Source organism: Lissotriton vulgaris, chromosome 3_2 (assembly GCF_964263255.1).
Source record: "Lissotriton vulgaris chromosome 3_2, aLisVul1.2, whole genome shotgun sequence".
Lineage (NCBI taxonomy): Eukaryota > Metazoa > Chordata > Amphibia > Caudata > Salamandridae > Lissotriton > Lissotriton vulgaris.
Window position 1 is genome coordinate 111710828 of NC_141690.1, and position 23265 is coordinate 111734092.

At 40.9% G+C, this 23265-nt stretch overlaps 1 protein-coding gene across 3 annotated transcripts in view; it reads right to left on the minus strand.

Moving 5' to 3' along the window:
• Positions 1 to 23265, minus strand: part of LOC147725392 (ADP-ribosyl cyclase/cyclic ADP-ribose hydrolase 1-like) — a 355077-nt gene that overhangs the window by 248328 nt on the left and 83484 nt on the right. For 2 of the 3 annotated variants that reach the window (XM_086964520.1, XM_086964519.1), the window contains exons 2-3: positions 4270 to 4399; positions 1828 to 1932 (exon numbers count right to left, since the gene is read on the minus strand). In XM_086964520.1, coding sequence (XP_086820646.1) covers positions 1828 to 1932; positions 4270 to 4399 — 235 coding nt within the window. The remainder of the gene's footprint in view (positions 1 to 1827; positions 1933 to 4269; positions 4400 to 23265) is intronic. The other variant, XM_086964521.1, reaches the window with a different exon arrangement.

The window sequence follows — 23265 nt, forward strand, 5'->3', positions numbered from 1 at the left end:
CAAGTGGGCTTTAAATCTGAATTTAGTCATAACCTGTTTGTTAGGCCTGGCATCATTGGCATAAGTCTTCCTTCCATTTTTACTGATTGCCTCCTCTGATTTTGATACGTTTTGCTGGTTAGATGCTTTGGGAACTGTGCCACTGCTATTCAGTGCCACAGTGCAAGTGCTCCCTATGTTAAATTTATTGGTATGGATAATTATTTAATTTTTAATTAATTATTAATTGGAAATTAATTATTTTAATTGATAATTATTATTTTTAATTGGTAATTAATGTTTTCAATTGGAAAATATGTTTTTTAATTGGTAATTAATATTTTGATTGGTAATTAATTTTGTTAATTGGCAATTAATATTTGTAATTGGTAATGACTTTTTATTAATTGGAAATTATTTTTAATTAATTGGTAATCAATGTTTCATAAAAAGTATTATTTGGTATGAAAAATACTTTTATTGTTCAATATTTAATATGTGGTGACTAATATGTATTAATTAATATTTATTGGTATTTATTGTTAATTTATTGTTAATTAATTATTCAATTGTAATTATATTTTTAATAATTATTAATGGGTATTTGTAAATGAAGTAGAGTTATGTAAAAATTAAATTATTTATTATTTTAAATACAAAAACTATTTATAAGTATGTTATATTTAAATTATACGCTATCCAACGTTTTCCCTACTGTTTTACTCTCTGGAGTTGGAATAGTTATTTTTACCCCTACGCTATCCAACGCTTTCCCTACTGTAGCACCCTCTGGAGTTGGAATAGTAATTTTTACCCTTACCCTATCCAACTCTTTCCCTACTGTTGCACTCTCTGGAGTTGGAATAGTAATTTTTACCCCTACGCTATCCTACACTTTCCCTACTGTTGCACTTACTGGAGTGGGAATAGTAATTTTTACCCATACGCTATCCAACGCCTTCACTACGTTGCACTTACTGGAGTGGGAATAGTAAATTTTACCCCTACGCTATCCACCGCTTTCCCTACTGTAGCACCCTCTGGAGTTGGAATAGTACTTTTTACCCTTACGCTATCCAACGCTTTCCCTAATGTTGCACTCTCTGGAGTTGGAATAGTAAATTTTACCCCTACGCTATCCTACGCTTTCCCTACTGTTGCCCCCTCTGGAGTTGGAATAGTAATTTTTACCCCTACGCTATCCTACGCTTTCCCTACTGTTGCGCTTATTGAAGTGGGAATAGTAATTTTTACCCCTACGCTATCCAACGCTTTCACTATGTTGCACTTACTGGAGTGGGAATAGTAATTTTTACCCCTACGCTATCCAACGCTTTCCCTACTGTTGCATTTTTGGAAGTTGGAATAGTGATTTTACGTGTTACGCTATCCAATGTTATCATTACTGTCGTTTTTTGGGGACTTTGAATAGTAGTTTTATTTATTTCGCTATTTAATATTTTTATTATTATTTTTGATAATGTAGTATATTATTAATTTTAAAAATATTGAAAATATATTTAATTTTTTTAATGTATTAAAAATAATTTACTTTTTATTTATGTTATTGTTTTATATGTGTAGATGTATTAGTAATTTATAATTATTAAAACGTATTATTAAGTAAGTATATATTATATATTTTATGTATATATTTAATTATTTTCATATTATTGTATATGTATTATTTATAAATTTTAAACAATATTACATATTTTAACTATGTTTATTTGGTTTATAAGTATTATTTACTTTATGGTATACTTTTTTTATTACAAAACAACTCCGATATTTTTAATTACAATATATTTAACATCGATATTTTGGTTTCAATATTCATGTACTTACCATGTTGTAGATAGCATGTCGACATTCTTGCCTTCGATATTCCAGCGTTGATTTTTCTGTAGGTCGATATTTTGTCCATCGATAGTCTGTCAGTGATCCTTTGCCCTAGTGATAAATCATCAGGTTTCATTTTCAAAACGTTTCTGGAGAAACACCCAAGTGTGTATATCCTTGAACACTTGTAGTACGAATTTAAGAGGGAATTCTCAGGATTAATATTAAACTTGCAATAGCAGACTGAGGAGGGCTTTGACAATAGACAAAAAGATTGTATGATTCTGGGCAGATTACATTAACTAACTGCATGCCACATTTTCAATATGCGTCATACAATATCAGTGCATGTCTCCCCCACCACCCATAGTACTTCCCACCTTCCCCCACCCTGATCTCTATCCCTGGCAGCCTGGTTTTGAGACAGATGCACAACATATTGTTCTATGTACAGAACCCTGGGCCTGAATTAGATCTTGGCAGGACTGGGTCCGCCGTTGCTCTTTTGGCGGTTTTGTCGCCTGCCGGCTTGGCGATCCGTCTGCCCTATTTAGATATTGGTGATTCCATAGATGAAACACTGCCATGGTCCAGCCAACTCCGCCAGGATTTCTGGACAGCATCGATGGCGGCAGAGGCTGAAAAGGCTGGCGGCGGAACTTCAGGCAAGATTCCCACCAAGCTGATTGCGATGTGCCTGCCCGCCGGACCAACTGTGGCGGGAAGACCTCCTATCCTGAGGTAGCGCATTGGAAGGCTATGAGGCAATAACGTACCCATTTTCTGCTTCCCACTTACGATTCCTTCTTCTATGCCTTTGTCCAGGTCCATCCTTTGCTGCACCGACATCAACAGCATGCCGAACGAGTCCGTTGTCACCAGTATTGATGGTAAGCCTCTCGTACATTACTCCTATGTATCAGTAATGTATGAATGATGTGTGAGCAGCATGCAAAATGTGCCACAAAGGGACATACCACATTGCCTACATATGCATTGCATTGTAACACGACACATATGGAATTAGACCCATAAATAACTTGTACTTACCTGTCTTCACTGCATCAGGACGTCACTCCACTGAGAGAACAACACTCGCAGACTGCCAGACCAGCTGGAACATCTAAATAAGGTCGGCACGATCCCACCGGACTGACAGCGATGGAGTAATGTCAGCCAGCAGAGAAGACCGCGGCAGCAGGAAGCTTGCCATAGCCGTAACATCTAAATACAGCAGTCAGCCCATCATAGGCTCAACAGGACCGCCAAGACCTAAATTCGGCCTCCTGTGTCTGAAATCTTGTCACTGCAATGTTCACGATATATCAAACACCTAAAATAATATTGGCTGCAAAATAATACATTCTTTCGTAGAAAGAGGCATTGTTTATTTTAACCCGTTTTTAATATGTAAAGTAATAAGTACAGGAACACCTAATTTTATTAGCAGCCTGTTACCAGCACTGCTGAACACGTAAGTTGCTAAAAATCAGGGCTTCAGCAGTAGATGAAGCAATTACAGAGTGAGGACGGACTCATTTAATCCAGAGCATACTCCCTTACTGAGAAACACTGGCAAGAAGACACTATTATACCTTCTAATGTGTAAGAGAACCCTTTAAAATTATTGAGGACTCCATTTCGTTTCAAATCTGTGGCTTCTGGAAGTGACTGATTAGACAGGCTTCCTTATGGCAATTCTTAGCCTTCGCGGTGTAAATCATCCTGCCTACCCGGGACACCTGCTGGCTCCCATAAGGGTACTTCACCGCAAAACGTTAATCATTCAACCGACAGCAGTGCTAGACAAATTGAGTCTCTGATCTGTGCACTTATATGAACAAGGGTACTCAAGATATGAAATCCATGTCCTGAGGATGGTCTCTCACACGAAAGAATAGAGACCGAAACGTCGACTGTGGCTTTATCTACCATTGAATGTTTAGTTAATTTTGTGATAGGTAGAAAAGCTTGAGCAATTGATGTAGCAAGGGCTGTGTTGATTAATGTATTTTCCCTTCTGCATCATTGTTTTTCATCTTGTACCCAACATTTTAATTTGATTTGATAAAAGATTAAATACTTCTTTTAAATATACACCCGTCTTTCAATCCCCTTTTTGCTCTCTTTTTCTGATCACTTATAAGTGACAGTTTTGAATATTTGTAAATCTTTGTTGTTGCATAACCAGCATTAGTGGCCTCAAATCATTAAACCCACACAATTTCATTCCTTAAGTGTCTTTAAAATTCTTGTTTTACTAAAATCCCTTGAAGGTATCTTTACCCTATCATACTTTTTGCCCAAACCCTCAAGGGTATACTGGGTTGCCCACTTTCAACTCCGTTACAAATGAGGGCACAATTTTAATTAAAAAAAATATATATAAGCTTTCATATTTTCATATTTAGGTAATAAAATGTTAATGTAAATACAAGTAAATGTTACCCTGTTGCAAAGGATGGGATAACTTGAGACTTCCATAAGTTGTTGATAGTCTTCAGCTGTAATATCACACTGATTCTTGTTCATCACTGAAGTTTCTAACATCTGTAACATTTTTGTGCAGTCCTTATTCCTGCAAAAAGTAAAGAAATATTACATTTAGCTTAAACTACTCATAAACATATAGTGAGTGCATTTATTAGAGTACATAACATATACCATTAGATTTATAAAAATAAAATGCTATACAGAACCAAAGAGGGACATTAGAACGGAATTTGAAAAACACAGATTAGTCACAGCACAAAGTAAACATGCAATGATAACACTTATAATCACATTGTGTTGGGAATTGCTTTTGAATTCCTCTTTTAGAGCAGCTTGGTACCTGCTTCTAGTAAGAAATGTTTGGAATAGGGTAAGCTGTTGGTGCATTGTGCATCGTTTACAATTCTTTGAAAGTGGTCTCTGGATTATGCTATAACTAGCTGTTTACATGATGTAGTCAGGCTGAAGCGAGGTTAATTTTATTACACAACCAGAGGCTAATATGATGCATTCTCTTTTCTTACTGTTTATTGCACGCAGCAATAAAATGCACTAAAATACCCACAATCCTGCAGGCCTGGCAGAAAGTGACACAAAACATAACTAATCCAACACAGTATAAATAGCATCAATCCGCAAATGGCTTCCTCTTTTCTTGCGGTTGAAATAGGTCTTGATTTTTTGCATGAAGAAGAAGGCTTCTTAAAAGTAGTACCTAGTTCAGAGTCCTCCTACTCAGGTATTTTTAGAGAGGAAGGGGAGCTTGAACCTCCTTTTTTAACTGAACTATTAGCCTCTGCTGATTTTCTATGATGCTTAGTCTTTTCAGAAGACTATTCATATGAGGAATAAGCCTCATGTTTATGTTTTCTAGTAGGTGAAGATGGTTCCTGGCTTCCCTCACCAGATGCAGTATCCACTGAGGCTTTTTTCTTCTGAAGTCACAAAAGTAGCCTCGCGTCTCTGTCTTTTTAAGTCATCATGAAAAAAGTCCTGCATTATTTACAGTCCTTCGGCTTATGCTGAGGATAAAACCAGCATAGACATTCTTTGTGTGGGTCTGCAGAAAATAATTTTGGTTTGTTGCAAGATTTACGTGGCCTAAAAAGTCTTTTCTCTGACATGATGGATAGCCAGCAACAAAAACCAGTAGTTACATCTGAAGTCAAAAGGTCAAAAGTTGACTGAATGCCCTTTAGAGGCAGGGGTGGTTGGCGGGTTTATGCTTCGGTGGGACGGGCAACTAAGTGGTGGGTGGGTGGCAAACAATAAAAAATAAAGTAATTTACCTTGCCTGCTGCATGTCCGCCTTCTCCTCGGTCCCTCTTCTGTTGGCTCCACGGGCTTCAGCCTCCAGGAAATTCCACTCACCAATCCTGGTGCTACTCGCATCAACATGAGAGCAGCTCCAGGATTGAATGGAGCATCCTGGTTGGACGCTCCTTCAGGCCCTTTAGGCCTGTTCTTGGTCTCCACCCAGCTGTCTTATACAGCTGGGTGGAGAGCTTCAAAGTGCGCATGTCACTTTGGCCAGCACAAGTCAGCCGGCCAGAGTGACATGCACACTGCAGAGCGTCCAGTCAGCTCTGCTTCAGTCCTTCTCTGCTGCCAATCGACAGCAGAGGAGAACACGCCCCTATTTCTCCCGGCTGGATCAGGCTGGCAGCTGCTGCATGCTTAATGTGAAACATAAAATGGCAATGAAATCATTTAATTGGCATTTTATTTTTCATGTTTAGCGCCGCTGCAGCGGGCGTTAGGGGCGACACTTCCCTGCCATCACAAAGTAACTGCCACTGTTTAGAACTGAGCAGAGCTTAGGGGGACTCCCTCACACACATGATGTGTGGTTAGAAATATGAAGTATAGTGGCCTTGCTGGGGAAGAGTGCTCAGGGAGCTGCGCTCTGATTGGCTGAGTTTTCAATCTAGCAAAACATTGCAAACTGGTTAAAAAATGTCACTTCATTTTGGTGTTGCTTTCAATGCTTTTCTGTGCACTACTTGTCTTTATTGCCATGGGACTCCGACTATGACGATGGGGAAGTTTCAAGTATATGAATCTATGAAAGTTATCAATACAGTGTACAGATAAGTCACTTGTTGTTTTTTTCCTAAGTTAGTACTACCTCTGTTATGTCTAGTTGCTTTGAGAAGGGTGTCAGACGTCAGGCATTGGCTGTTACTGCCATGCAATTTACTCTAGGTGGTGTTAATTTTCATATTTTAAGGAGGTCATCTTCACTACAGCTATTTATAACTCTAGGAAATCTTTCACCCCGATACCATCAACTTTGAGCAGATGGGTGAAGGATGTAATGTTCATGGCAGGTGTTGATACAGGAAAATTTGGGGCGCATCAACTAGTGGAGCCAAGGCTTCCAAGACTCTGTGGCTGTCACAAGGCTAGAGGACATCGTGAAAGCTACAGATTGATTTAGAGTGTCAACTTGAAAAAAATATGATTGTAAACCTGTTGATCCTGCAGCAGTAACAGTTGTGAATAGGATTTCAACATGTATAATATGAGCCTCTGGTCTTGTAATACAATTGCAGATTCTCCTAGTCTGTTGTGAAGGAGAATCCTGAATCTATTTAAGACAACAGAGTCAAGGATTATCCCACCTGTATGTTTCACCCTCCCATAGAGTGGTTAGTAATATCTATATTTAATGTTTGGTCATTTTCTTTGACAGCTAAGCAGGTGGCAGTCTGAGGTTTTCGACAATGAAAGGACCACAAGAGTGGACCAAATGGACTCTGACTTTGTGTTGCAGGAGAACATGCACAAGGCCAAGAGGACTTAATGTGGTTTCTACTGGGATTTCTACTGTTGTATTTCATTTTTCACTTTATGCACAGACTTTGAACCATTCTCCTGTAAGGATCAAGAAAGGAGGAAGCCATGTGGGATTGGTGCTATTTATATTGTACATAGTAACATTGTAAAAAGAAGTATATGGTAGACAATAGTAATGATATAGCAGCAATTACACATGGTTTATAAAAAGAGTACATAGAAATACATAGTAAACGCATAAAACGAAGTGTACAACAGACAATAGGATTTGCCAACGCAGTACTTCTGAGGTAGTTAAGATAGGGAGTTGCAAAGGTGGGGAGAGTAGAGCCACAGTTTTTCCCCAAGGCAGTGGTGCTCAAATTTAGATGTAGGGTGTGGGATAGAAGCATAAGGCCAATCGGATATCATAGAAATGCATAGTATCTGTATAAAAAGAAGTATACGATAGACACCAGGATATGCAAACGCAACAGTTCTGAGGTAGTTATGACAAGGAGGTGTGAAGGTGGGGAGATTAGAGTTAAAGGTTTTCCCCAAGGTAGTGGTACTTAAATTTAGATAGAGGGTATGGGATAGGTGAGTTTAGACATACAGAGTAGCCTTATAAAAAGAAGTGTATGATAGACAGTAGGCTATGCAAACGCAACAGTACAGAGGAGTTGCGAAGGCTGGGGGAGTAGAGTCACAGTTTTTCCCCAAGGTAGTGGTACTCAAATATAGAGGAGTGAGGTGTGGGGGAGGAGCATCAGGCCAATGAGATCATTTAGGGGGGAGGATTTAGGTATTTATTGAGAATAAGTTGTTTAAGTTTCTTCTTGAAATGAGGGAATGAGTAATTGTCACGTAAATCTTGTGGTAACGAGACCCAGATTCTGGTAGTTCCTGGAGAAGGAGCAGGTGTGCGATTTTTCTTTCTTGAAGTTGGGCAAAATCAGGAGTAGACTGTTGGAGCTTCAAAGAGGTCTCTTTTGGCCGGCTGTTGATAGTTTGTTCTCATGGTAAACTGTTTTTCCCGTGTAGACAGCTTTGTGGGCTATGCAAGCAATTTTGAATATACATCTTGCCTCGACTGGTAGCCAGTTGATTTTCCTAAGAGTGGGAGTGATGTTGTCAAAGCGACTCTACCCTGACAGTAGTCTGATCTTGTCATGGAGTTAAGCTTTCAAAGAGGCAATGTGTGTTTTTGAGGGCCCCATGAGCCTTGCATTGCCATCATCCAGATTAGAGAGGATTAAGGCGTGTACCACAATCTTTAGGTCTTTGTTGGGGATAAAGGGTTTGATTTTTTTAAGGTGTTTCAAAGTGCAGCAGGCGCTTTTAGCTCAGGCATTAATATGCTATTTTATGGTCAGGTTTTTTTCAACTGTTATCCCCAGAGATTTTGTGGAGAATGTGGAGAAGTGTGACTCACTGGTTAGAGGAGGCAGACCTGGAAGCAGAGGTCAGCCCGGGACCAGTTTTCAATTCCCGGCTCGGCGGGTTCTTGAGTCCTAAAATGTCCATGGACTTGACAATTCTCGCTCCGGTGCCTACTCGATTCACGGGTTCACACTCTGCGACTCTGGGCAATAGTTTGCTTAATCTCCACAAAGCCCCCTTGCGGCGGGATGCCTGGCTTTCACCTTGCGGATACCCTGTCGGGGTTATCTCACAGGGGAATACCAGGACGGGTTCCCTAAGCAAGCGCTTAGAGACCGGTTGGTGATTTGCGCTATATAAATACCTGTACATTTACATTTACATTTACATTTTACAGAGTTGGAGATTGATAGTTTGCAGTTTAATGCAGTGAGGTTGTGTAGCCAAATATCAACGGGAATGGACTTTCCTTTTGGTTGGAAGGACAGGATTTTGGTTTTTCTGGGGTTAAGCTTAGGATGGTTGTTAGTCAGCCAGGACTGAACCGTGTAGAGAGTGCTGTTTACATGTTTGATATCTTTAACTGACGAGATTTTAATGTAGATTTGGATGTCATTTGCATAAAGATGATAGGCAATTCTGGCTTGTGTCATGATCACTGCAAGGGGTTCCATATAGAGGATGAATAGGGCAGGAGACAGGATTGCCCCATGAACAACTCCTTGAGAGACTGGTGTTGCTTTTGAGGTGGACTGGTCTAATATGATTAACTGTGAGCATTCGTTCAGGAAGGAAGCAAACCACCAAAGGCCAGTTCCAGTGTTACCTGCACGCTGTGACAGGGTGTTTAGGAGGATGTCATGGGTGACAGTATCAAAAGAAGCCAAGAGGTCTAAGAGGACAACAGGGCAGGCCTAGCCTTCATCCAGGGATCTATGCAGGTCATCTGTGATGTTCAGTATTGCAGTCTCTGTGTCTGTGCTTCAGCCTTTCCTGAACCTATATTGGAAGGTGTTGTATTTTTCAGTGTGGTTGTTGAGTTGTGTGAGCACACATTTTTCAATGAATTTCGCCAGGAGAGTGAGGTTACTTATAGGTCTGTAATTGTTAAGGTTGTTCTGTTTGGCATCTGGTTTTTGATGAGGGGTGACTTTGCCAAGTTTGAGGAAAGCCAGCATGGATGAGGAGGAGTTGATGATTTTGGTCCATGTAGGAGAGATGATGTGACTGAGATTTTTTAGAAGTGCAGCAGGGAGGGGATGCAAGCTACTAGTTTGAGCATATGATCAAATGTGGTCCAAGTTGCATCCTTTTTCAATTGCAAAGGGTTGAGGTTGGTGCTCTGGATTGCTGAGAGGGGAAGTTTGGGGAGACAGCAATTAGTAGGACATAAGGCTTTCGGTGAGCCCTCCTTGCAAGGGGGAATATCCATGGGGTAGGGTAAGGTGGTGGATGAGTCAAGAGAGAGTTCGTTGTTAGTTATTTTTGTCTGAGCAGTATGTTGTGAACTATTCACAAAGCTTAGTGAAGCAATTGATTGAGTGTTGACGTAATGAGGAGGTTTACTGTTTAATGATGCTGAAAAGGTCTTTAGGTTTGTTTCTAGACTGATCATGTTGGGCTCGGAAGAAGGAGCTTCTGTTTTCTGAAGATGTGTTTTTTGTATTTTAGGCGTTCAGCTTGGAGGATCGAGAGATTGATTAGTGATGGTTGTTGTCTCCAGTTTCAATAGGCAAATTGGAGTTGTCGTCTCTCATTGTTGAGGTCTTTATTAAACCAGGATTTGGAAGGGATACTCATTTATTTCTTAAGTTTTAGAGGGGCGACTGTGCCAAGGAGTTCTGCCATTTTTGCATTGTATTGGCCAGTGAGGTCCTCGACAGAGGTTAGGTTGGGTGTAAGCCAGTCTCAGCCACATAAAGTCCTTATTAGGAGTGTCCCGGAGTCCAACACTGCAGGGATCGTAATTTATTAGGTGCAAGTAATGGTACCTATGACAAGTTTGTCCTAAGAAATGGGTGCCAACATGTGCATTAGGAACTCCATTTTCCATTTTGAAGTCTGAAGCAGACACATTTCTACCTCATAACTAGTCTCAATACGGTTTGGAAGTAATCACTGGGGCTTAGCTTTCCTTTTCAAAGGAAAAAACACTTCTTAGTACTTTAGACCTGCAGCTCTTACCTTTTTGACTTCTATGACCGCCACTGAATCACCACTGGAAGCTGGGTACCCCAGCCTAAATAATTATTATGATTTGAACCTCAATGCAGTAGAAAAATATATGCATCAAACAAATGCGCAAACCTATACAAACGTACTTGTTGCTGAACATCTAGTTAGGATATTGTGACACTTCAATATTCTGCCTTTGATATTCCCAATTCAAATTTCAAATTGTGAAATATTTAATTTAATTCATAAACCACAAAATTAAAAAATCTAAATTTTCATTTAAATAGAAAGGTTGGAGCTTTTAAAAATATGGTTTTATTTCTAAAAGAAGAAGTGATATGAGAGATATCTTAGCATATGTTTTCCTAATGCATGCTTTCTTTTTGTATTTGCAGCACAGTGGTTTGGTGGAAGCCACCAATTACCCATACTGAATTCTGTTTGCTGTATTTGTGCTCCTCCCATGAATAAAGCATAAGATATCAACTTACACTCTAGCTAGCCTCCAGTTTCAAATTTCTTTACATTTACATAGCTTTATATTTCACTAAGCACAAGATGGCAGTGGTATCTCCTGGCCACCACTGACATCTTGTGCTTAGTGTAATTTATTTGTGGTGGGCTGTGCACTTTGTTCTTTTGTTAAACCTTAGTACTAAATAGTATATGGTGAATATATCTACTTTAAGGATGATAGAAACAAATTGTTTGACAAACTTTTCAACAATAGAAAAGATGCGAATGTAACTCAGACTACTACCAAAGGCGAAGGTATGAAATCTAAGTTTCAAAAGCTAGAAAGGCTTCGTTAGCAGGAGGCATCCAAATGGTGGGATGCCACGGTACTAGGAAAGTATATAGATATGAAGCAGGTCCCTCGGGGACTTAGAGTCATCATTTTTCCGTCTTTTGATGATTTAGGCGAGGACCTATTACTGGAGTGGCAAGAGTTACTGACATGCTCCTCTTATGCGATGATGTCCATCCTAATTAGAGAGAAGAAGGGAACAACTATTGGTGGGGATCCAAACATTAGAAAATGAGATAGAACAAATGAATCTAAAAGAAGTAAGTGACAAGAACTATAAAATTCTTGAAGAGATATTGACGAAACATCAAATTTATCTAAAAAAAAAGAAGTCTTGTAAACTAAGGAGAGATGATACATACTATAAGTCATGTTGTGTATTTACCTTTGCACGCACATTTGATAATGTCCAACTTAACCCCAAAAAAGACATTTCAGTCTTAAGCGATCAAGCTAGTGGGATTTCTAACAGTAAATCTGATATTTCCAGTATAAGAAGTGATACAACTGAGGAACCTAGTACCAGTGCCAACATAGCAAAGAATAGTGAAGAAACACCGTGCAACTCTTTTTTACAGGAGGTAGAAAGGTTTCGGAAGGGAAACAAGGCAGATTACAACAAACGCCCGAATATTCCTATAAGACAAGGAGAGGGTACAACAGGGCAAACAGGAAAAGGAAAGGAGGGTTACAATATACCAGACACAAAACAGGGAACAAGTAGTAGCCTTAGAGGGTCTTGGCTCCCCTCCGAATGTGAATCTTGACTGTGAATTTAGTGCTAACAAGGACATTTCTATTGTAAATTTGTCAAGTCGCACCTTATGTGAAGATGAAATAAAACTTCTGTCGAAACGTTTCAATTTTTTTCCGGTGTCTGAACCTGATTTCCAATAACTACATGTTGATGTCTTGAAATTTGTGCGGAATTTAAAACTCAAAAAGTATCTTGCACTAAATCTAAAAAAACTGACTGATGCACCTACACCACACATGACCATCCATGGTAAGACTATACAGGATATCATTGACATACAGACTTTGTTGGCTATAAATGAGGACGATTGCAATACACCCACAATTTCCCAAATTCTAACAGATTTAGATGTAGCGCCAGATTTAAGTATTGACAGTGGTTTTAGACCAAAATCGATTTTCTTTCCCTCTTTGGGAAGTGATAATGTGATGGAGACATTCTTACGGTTGGTGACTGCAAATCTATATTCTTGGGAAGACACACATTTTTTGAAGCCTCCCAAAGTAAGAGACAATCTATCTGGGGGAGAGAGAAAGGCTCTTCGTAACCTGACCAAGAAACCAGATCTGGTTTTGAAAGAGGCGGATAAGGGTGGGAACCTTGTTTTGATGGATACGACTGATTATTTGTTGGAAATTGATAGACAACTGTCAGACATCATATCATATGCCCCTCTTCCAGCAAATCCCCTTCCTGGTATTGTCAGCGTACTTGAAACTAACTTGAAAAGGTGGAGGGAAAATGGTCTTATCAATGAACAAGAGTTTAGATATCTTTTTGTTCCCAATCCGGTGGCACCATGTCTCTATACTCTCCCCAAAATTCATAAGCCAGGGGGTTTTCCTCCTGGCAGACCAATAATTTCCGGCATCGGGTCACCAACCGAACATATTTCGGAGTACATTGATCGATACTTACAACCTTTCATCTCCAACTTACCATCATTTATAATGGACACTAAGGACTTGTTAAACCAGCTACAAGATTTTGTGTGGACAGAGACCTGCAGATTCGTCACTCTAGATATTAGTTCACTCTATACCTCTATTCCAACTAGTGAGGGATTAGAGGGGGTCAGATACTTTCTTTCAAAGAGAGATGCTTTTCTATGGGTACATACTTCTATGCTATTAGAAATGACTACTCTGGTACTGCAAAATAATGTGTTCCTCCACAATGGCTTCTGGTACAAACAACACCGGGGAGTGGCTATGGGTTCCAAGTTTTCTCCATCCTTCGCCAATCTTTTTGTGGGTTGGATGGAGAAGTTTTATATCTGGGCTAAATGCCCCCATCACTTGATTAATCACGTCATCTATTGGGAGCGTTATATAGATGTCGTGCTTGTGATATGGACGGGTGATTCTGTGGAACTCCTTGAATTCTGTTAATTTCTCAACTCAAGCACGTAAAACATCCAGTTTACACACTCCCATAGCCAGAATGACACAATATTTTTGGACTTAAAATTGTACATTAAGGACAATCACATCATGTCGGCACTGTACAGGAAACCCACTGCCTGCAATGCTTTATTGCACGCGGAAACTGCACATCCCCGCTCCCAGATCAACTCTATACCGTACGGAGAACTCACTAGGCTGAGACGAAATTGTAGCGAGGATTCAGTTTTCCACAAAGAAATTAATAACACCGTGGCTAGATTTAGTTCTAGGGGATATGATCACAAAATCCTCAGTAAGGCTTCGAACAAAGTAAGCACTCTCGATCACACCAAACTTTTAGTACCTAAAACTAAGAGCAACAGGAAGGGTACTTTCAAAAATAAGGTGAGACTGGTGACTCCGTATACCACACATAGTAGTACATTTTTCAGAATAATCAACAAACATTGGCACATATTACGGACTGACTTAGATCTACAAAAGTAACGGATTCTAAACCTACTATCATCTACAAACGTGGACGGACGTTAAGAAACATGTTGAGTCAGAGTTTTTATAATCCGAAGAGACAGAGACCCACTACAACTTGGTTGGGTACACCACCTGAGGGTTTTCATAAGTGTGGCCATTGCTCTTTGTGTGTACACACCTTGGACAGGATAAAAAGTTTCAGGTACAATACCCCGATACAGTACAAAATCAAGTCCTTCATGAACTCTAATAGTAAGTTTGTAGTTTACTGTATTATCTGTGTCTGTAAGCTTATTTATGTTGGGAGCACCTTTAGACCTGTCAAAGAGAGGATCCAGGAGCACATACGTGCTATCAGAAATGGGAATGCAAGCTACCCATTAGCTGTGCACTTTAACAAGACGCATGGCTCAGCAGAACTCTCCTCATTAAGGTACCTTGTCTGATGACCCGAGGGGAAGTAACAGGGTTTTACATTTACGTAGACTGGCGGCCTCATGGATTTGTAAACTTCGGGCTGTTGAGTATGGTTTAAACATTGATAAAGAGATGTTTGTGTTCCTAAAGGATTAATCTGCTCTGTACTTTGGTAAGGCAAAACATGTTCAATGTTAACATGAACGTTTATATGATCACCATGTATAAATGCCAAGGCCATCTCGAAGGGCTTTTTCCATAAAAAGTGGTGGGCTATGGCTATATCCTGCACGCCCGCATGAAGGTTAAAATACATTGGGGTAAATTTGATCATCGTACTGTACAATGTACAGCGCGCTGTTGCTGGGAATGTTATGTGTAAGATCCGTAGTAATGTTAACGTAAGGTACATTACCAGGGGTCTTTACCTCTTTCCAAATTGTACCCCTTGATGACTTTTGGTATATTCACACTAATGACCAACATAGTGATATGTACAATTAATGCTAACTAGCATTCGTATTTCCTTAAGATATGCCAATATGTAATATTTGGTGCTTATTTGTCTCTCCCTCCTTTTTATAGATTTTGATGTGTAGGGCAATTTGGCATTTTGTCGCTCTGGAGATATTTTGAAAAAATGATGCATAACTTTATATACTCTTTTCCGCATTTCTATATACTTTGTTCTATTTTTCAATATCTACTTTGGAACTAAGTGGCTCGGGGTCTTCTTCTATACTTGCCTTTTTTCTGTGACTTACGTGAGCAACACCTTAGCAGAGCTGTACATCTTGCCAGGGCTTCTAGTTGGCATTCGGGGGACGATCTTGTCCTTTGGGTATAACCCTTTCCTCACAGGTGATGTGTTAAATAGAAAAAACAAACTTATTGGAAATCTCGAATTGTGGAATAAGATGTGTGATTTCATTTAAGTGTAATAATGGACTTTCTGGGCGATCCACACAGTTGTGAAACTAAACGAGAGACTGGTTGTTTATTTTTGCCCATGTGATCGTCATGGCAAATGCCTCATAACCCTTGAACTACCAAAATGGCAGACGGGACTCCTAAAGAACTACATAACAACACACGTGCACGTCATTACGTGACACGCGTGTTGATGTTGATGCTCAATGTCTGGCTATTTAAACCGTGACTGCGTACAGCGAAGGTTTGGCGTGGCGTTTCCGAGAGTTTATCCCATACAGGGTAAGTGTAAAACTGAATGGCACCTTTTCAATTTAAATATGTTGAATCGCGCAATAAGAACACTCCACACATATCTCTTGAATAGCATATAAGGTCACTTTATTTTAGGACAGTCAAAAACAGAAATCCGCAACTTTTTATTTATTATTATATAGATAAAAACTTTGAATAATACCCCAACACAATCCCCATACTGACTTAAAACACCAATTCCCCAACAATTCATAATTTGCAAAATCCCAAAACTGTAAAATTCCAAACCAATGTTTTTCTCTTCAAATGTTTCCCTTTTGCCATTTTCCACCTACCCTGCCCCCACCCCCAGAGGGAAAGGATAAGTCCGCTATAGACCATCCTATCCCCAAAGAACGCCTAAAAAGGAACAAAACGAGACAAGGAAAACTGTAAAGACTAACCCAAGGTGACTTTTTTTTTTTTTTAAACTAAAACAAAACAAACATGACATGTTAGCAGTTGGGAAGGGAGGGTGGGCAAAACGAAGCTGCGCCACTCCTCTCCTCCTCCCGATGACAGCCCCTCCCACCTTGCATGCCGCTAAACTCAGCCCCCCCTCCCACACGCCCGACCAATCGCGTTGCATGGACCGTTCCACAGCGCAAACTTTCCCAGGGGGACACCGGCTCGTGCCACGTCCCCCTGGGACCCATCGCGCAATAAGACCACTCCACACATATCTCTTGAATAGCAGAAAGGTCACTTTATTTTAGGACAGTCAAAAACAGAAATCCGCAACTTTTCATTTATTATTATATAGATAAAAACTTTGAATAATACCCCAACACAATCCCCATACTGACTTAAAACACCAATTCCCCAATAATTCATCATTTGCAAAATCCTAAAACTGTAAAATTCTAAACCAATGTTTTTCTCTTCAAATGTTTCCCTTTTGCCATTTTCCACCTACCCTCCCCCCACCCCAAGAGGGAAAGGATAAGTCCGCTCTAGACCATCCTATCCCCAAAGAACGCCACCCAGGAAAACCAGAGAGTTTTCCTGCCCCCGCCCCAAAAATAGGAAAATGAAATAGTTTAGCTGACCTTGTTAGTACACCATAAATCAACACCCCAAAAATGAGCCAGCCGATCCCGTAACTCCATGAGATAATAGGCCTGTCCCATCTGAGACAAATGGACTCCATCCTGTCTGAACATGCAGCTTTTTACCAGAAATCAGTTCATGGACTAAAATATGAATTCCCATTGCTGTGCAATATGTTTTCATAGCTCTATTTAATTTCCGGCGAGCTCTCTCCACTGCTGAATGCGTACGAGCCCCCCTCCATTACTGTCGATAAATAAATTCAGTCCATAAAACAGCAGTACCTACCCATTTGTCTTTAATCACAGCTAGATTTAACTGCATCTGATGAATAAGTGAAAGACCGGAAAGCTCCACGAGATCATTCTCCCCAAGATGTAATATTAACAGATCTGGAAATCCCCACTCAATGGCCAATTTAGACAATAAAGGAAAAAGATCTCTCCACCTCATTCCCACAACCCCTTTCCACAATACTTCATGGTCTTTACTGTGTAACCCCAAAGCTCTTCCACAGATTTGTTGTTCCGCAAATACAGCTGACCATTTCACAAATGAGTGTCCTACTATCCACGTCCTCTTTCTCCTTGGAAAAGATAAAACTCGACCTAAGAATAGAAAACCAGAATTAACCAGCATAGATACAAAAATGTGACAGCATTCACTGTCGAACATATCTGTAACAACAGTCAGATTTCCAACGACCCAACGTTTGCAACTCCTCCCTCCCCCAACCCAATCTGGACGCCTCCGTAGCCGCCCCAATTCGAAAGGAGTGAGTCCCATAGAGCAACGGATTTTCCCCAGCCAAAGCTAACAATTTCCTCAAAACAGCCAAAAATTGGAAACAGGTAATCTTACCCCCATCTTGGTGACAGAAAATAACCCCAGGCCGAAATTGAGGAGACTTAACAAAGGATTCCCATTCACTTAATGGACAAAAACCAACCACCCCATTCCCACCCAGCTGGATCCATGTTCAGTTTGCCATCTGGTCTGTTTTTGACTGTCACAACCAAATCCGTAGAACCAACCCCCTCACAACTTGCACATCCGACGATAAAAGACCCTTCTGATCCTTTAACCCAAGCAATTCCGAAATCCGAAAAGCACCAAAAAACAGCCATATCATGCACAGCCTAAACCTGATGACGTCCTACTCATTGTAGCAAACACTGGGCAGCCAAACTAAAATTTGTTGTAGAAGATCAAAAGTAATTGGTTCCCGTAACGTGGATGAATGAACCTTACTTCTGCTGAAACCTTTCAGCATCCTTCGTAACAAAACCCCAACCTGCAACTCCACCCCCAACAACAGCTGACTATAAAAAGAAATTCCCGAAAGTTTGCCTGAAATAGTTGTGTGTGACAAACCTTTGTCCATCAGATGCAACACAAAGCGTAACATGAACTGTTCATTACCAAATGCTGCACCACTCTGATCCTGAGAGGAAGCATAAGATAAAAATTCGAACCACGCCTGGCGGTAACTGCGTCTTGTTGACTGAGCAATGGATTGTTCCACCAATTCAGCAATTCTCACTCCCCCAGGTCCCAGATGTTTGAAGGAATCTCCGTCTTGCAGCTGTCCGCCCTTGGCGCCAGCTCCCGAAATGCCTGCCAATTACAATGAGACAGAGCATCTGCTATGGAGTTATTTATGCCTGGTATATGCTTTGCCTTAAACACAATGTTCAATGTAAGAGCTTGCAACATAAAAGAACACTGTAATTGCAGGACATGTACATCTCTAGCTCTCTGCCAGTTAACTAAGTTCACGACAGACATGTTGTCAATTTGAAAAAGGACACAGCGATCCCGGAACTCCTCACCCCACACCTGTAAAGCCACCAGTAGAGGAAAGAACTCCAGGAATGCGATGCTATGACCCTGCTCTAACCAATGTGCCGGCCAACGCTCAGCACACCAGCGTCCCTCCCAAAAGAGCCCAAAACCTTGAGCCCCAGAGGCATTTGAAAAAATGTGCACTTGCCACACAGTAGATGCCATTAAAGTCTTCCAAAAACCGCAACCAGATTACCAGATCCTCTTTCACAGCTTTAGTCAATCTTATTCGGTGGTGCGGATGTGAAGCTCCCGTCATGGAAAATCCCAGCCTTCTACAGAACGTCCGGCCTGCTCTCACTGTCATGTGCTTATCTAGGTTCCTGATCGATACTGTGACCTTATGCCCCTATTCGGCTATAAATCCATTTATTCCCTATATTGGCATAACCGTTCAAGTGCGATTTTCTGTAAAGTCATCTCTGGCCTCACACGAGCAGAGCCACAGAGCCACATTCCAGCATGACTCTCTGCTACTTCCTTTGCGACCAATTAGTGCAATGACAGAGCAGCAGTCACTATCTGATATTCCTAGATAACACTCCGAGTTCTTCAACAAGATAAAAACTTAGCAAACCTGGAAATCCCCGCTTGCTATGTTTTGATTAGTAATAGAACTCTAATGAGCAACTGATAGCTGCCACTTCCTAGTGACATCTTTAATTGACGTCTTATGTCCAGCAAACTTGCGTCAAACCCGGCACCTGTCAGGTATAAATATTACCAACGTTGCCTTAAGCAATGCGAAGCTGTGAGCTGTGAGAGCGAAGCTAACTGCTGTTGAGCACTCTGTCGCTGCAGCCTGCTATCCTGTGGTGGTGAAGCTACTGATTACCATTATCGCCGCTACAGCGCGACCTATGGTGCAGTACGCTTGAGGAGCCGTGCAGCCGTCCTCTGCGAAGACATCCAGCCCAGCTGCCCGCGGACGCTGTCACCCCTCCTTCCTCCAGACGCGCTGAGAGAAGCCGCTGCCTTTCTCGTGCAGAGAAATCCAGTCCCGGCGCTTCCAGTTTACCCTCGCGGGTGACTGGGATATCGAGAGAGACCCCTGAAGGAGATACCAATCCTCCATCATTCTATTCAGAGGTATGGTGTTGACTAAACCCTTAGACGAGAATTCTTGAAACAAACCTTGGCAAAACCAACTTAACTTAAGCTACTTACTTACTCCCCTTCACGTGTTAGGCCTAGGTCAGGCACACAGGGGTAGGCTTAGTTAGAAGCACCAGTTGAGTATGTTAGCCTAATGTATATATGACTGTATATATGTTTTATTACTTTTAAACCATTGTATGGCTAAGAAACCATATCAATGCTTTTACAGTTCTATTTTGCTATTCTTATCTTACTGTACGTACTTTTTATAATAACAGTTATTGCAATTGTGGCAATACATTTCTCTTGTATGAGAAGAAAGACTGTTCAATAAATGTTAACCCTTTATTGATACACGCCCGTCTCTCTATTCTCTACATACTGTGAAAGTAAACTGCACTAGACTGACTGAGTGAAATCTATGTCTATTGTTTCACACGACCCTAGAGATCGACTCTTGATCTGAGGAGCAAAGTTGTCATGTTGCACGGTTGTTGGAAAGCTGAATCCCTTCTTGTCTGTGCCAAGGAAGCTGATCACTTCCTATGCAGAGAAGAAAGTTTCCAGTGACCTCTGAGCTAGTTGGTAACACAACCCAATTAAGTTTAGCATAGTCAGTGGAGGCCTGGAATATAAGCAGTTCCACGTCGATACTACTGTTTATGTTATTCCAATGCGCAGGGCCTAGTGGGAAACTAGGAACTACACTACATGGCGCCCTAACGTTTGGTAAGGCGATAAACTAACGTAAGACTTGTTGAGTAACTCAGTCGTGCATATTTCACACCCCTTTCTCCCGTAAATACTCCAATAGACGTCTGGAGTGGGTGAAAGGTTAAAATCCGCCCGACCTTAGTAGGAAGAGATTCCTATGTAAAGCTCTGGTTTATTCAACGTTGAAGGATACAGTGTTCCAAAATATTGTGCATCTAATCTTTGTCTCCTTGGAGACCTACTCTGCAAAAACTGCATTTTTAAAATGTCAGACAATGAAGAAGCAGCTAGGCTGGCTTCCATACTAATAGAGGAGGACACGAGTCTCCTACAAACAGACCCGGATGCTATTATCATCCCGGTCCAGTTAAGAAGATCTATAACTTTAAAACTTATAGAACATGGACTGACACCTCAAGGTGGTACAGTAATTTTCGTGATAGAGGCTCACGAGTATCGGCAGACAGAGGTATTCTATTCATGGATAAACTTTCCAGCGGTAAACGCTATAACACAAGAGTTTCACTATTACAAAATAGAGGAACCTCCGGATGAGTACGCCCCTTTCGAGGAGGTTGAAATTCCACTTAAATTTCAAGAGCACCTGCTCTGGTTTAATGGCGCCCTAAAACACAATGATCACATAACCAGGCTCGGTCCACTAGGTAGACCAGGAGCCACGTGGCCGGTTCTAGCCAGCTACACACCACATCCTGACATTGCAAAAATGTCTAGAGAAGAGCTGTTAGTACAGCTAAACACATTAATAAAAATACATAGGCAATTAGTCCAATATGTAATACGGACTGCAACAGTCCAGCCAGCTGTCAATTCACACCAGCTGACCCCTCATCAGGGGAACACAAATAAAATTACACCACAGAACATACAGTCATGTCTTGGTAAAACACCCGTAAAACGGGAACAAATTCCTTTCTGGTTAGCCCAGAAAATCACTCAAATAGAGGCAGTATTTCCTGATACTACCCCTATTGAGAAACACAGAATCTTGACCATCTGCCTTCCTATGGGAATCGCACCACACGTGGAGGACTGCGACACTTGGGGTACAGTCTTTGCTTCCATTTACACAAAAACACACGGTGTTCCGTCTATGGCGGTAATACCAGACGTGCTAAAACAGATTCAAAATGAATTCGGTCCAGAACCCGCTTTAAATCTAGGTATGAAATTACTGAAAGATTTCAAGCAGGTCACGGCTATATTATTAGCCAATGTAAAGGGAGAAGCAGCATCTGTGGCGATTCGCCAGAAGTTGAGGGAAACAGATATAAAAGATCCTGTTGAACTTGCAAAAATCATAGAAAAATGCTATGAAGAATTAGGTAGAGACAGCTTGGGTGGGAAACCAGTTAAGCCCCAACTTCTCGAAAATCCAGAAAAATTATTTATTAAAAATAATTTAAACACTCCTAAAAAGAGCTGGGATGGAAATAAACAATCCACTCCCAAGGAAAAAGTTTTCCAGTCCAGAGGAAGGTCTCCTCGACGGAGGGAAAGAACTCCGACTCGAGAACGCCAGTCTCCCCAACGGGAGCCCTCTGAGAAAAGATATAACCTTAGAAATAGGGATAATATTAAAAAACCTGATAGATATCAAAGTATTGATACACGTCCCTCTCGATCTTTTCCACAGAATTCGGAAAGAAGAGGACGGTCAGACCCAGGAGAGCACACCAAGTCCAAAGACAAGGAACCTGCTCAAAATAAGAAATCTCAATTTCAGAAAAAGAAGGTAGCCAGTATTAGAGTAATCAACCATGCCGAGAATACTGAGGACACAGTTGAAAAACGGGGAGTGGGCATTGACAATGTTGGACAGTGCAGCAGAGATCAGTATAGCGCGCAAGATCTTGATGAGTCATCTGGAGACAGTGGACACGAATGAATTCATTCAGGTTGAAACTGCCGACGCCAGACTTAGCGAGCCCCATAAAATATACGAAATAACATTGCGTATAGAGGGTGATAAGACTAGGAAAATTAAGGGTCTATTTTGGGATAAGCTCTCAAAAGGCTATGATATTCTGTTAGCTGAAAAAGATTGGCCCCCGGAGTTTGTCAGGGAGTGCCCTCGTGGCGAAGAAGTGATTATGCCCGCCTTCTCGAATCACATTCCGATTCATAAAAAATATACATATGCAAGGAAATGGGCAGTAGCCCAGGCACCTGCATTGTATAAAAATCATGTAGGATGGGATGAGGATTCTCCGCCTCACAAAATCCAACTAAAAAGTGAACCAACTGCCCAACGGCAGTATCCCATAAAGCAAGAAGCTAAAAAACAGGTCAGGGAGATCTTAGATCAACTTGAGTACCAGGGGGTGATTGAAACATGCACCTCTCAAATGAACAATCCTTTGTTTCCTGTCTCCAAGCCAGACAATTCATATCGTCTAGTTTTGGACTACAGACACCTTAATACATGTTGCAAAACTTTTGCAGTACAAAACTCGCATAGTGCAGCCCTAATGAATAACATAGTTAGGAAAAAATATAAAACGACATTAGACATTTCTAATGGTTTCTTTTGTCAAAACATTGCACCAGAAAGCAGATACTTGACCGCTTTCTCCGCATTTGGGTCACAGAAAAAATTCTGTCGACTCCCACAGGGGTTCAAGAACAGCCCAGGACTATTCTCAGCTAGGGTAACAGAGTTACTACAAATCTATGATGATGAAGCATTATCTTACGTAGATGATATTTATCTCACAGACGACGACTTGGATACTCACTTGAAAAGGGTGAACACCATTATACTTGGGTTCGCAGCAGAGGGTTACAAATTCAACTTTAAAAAG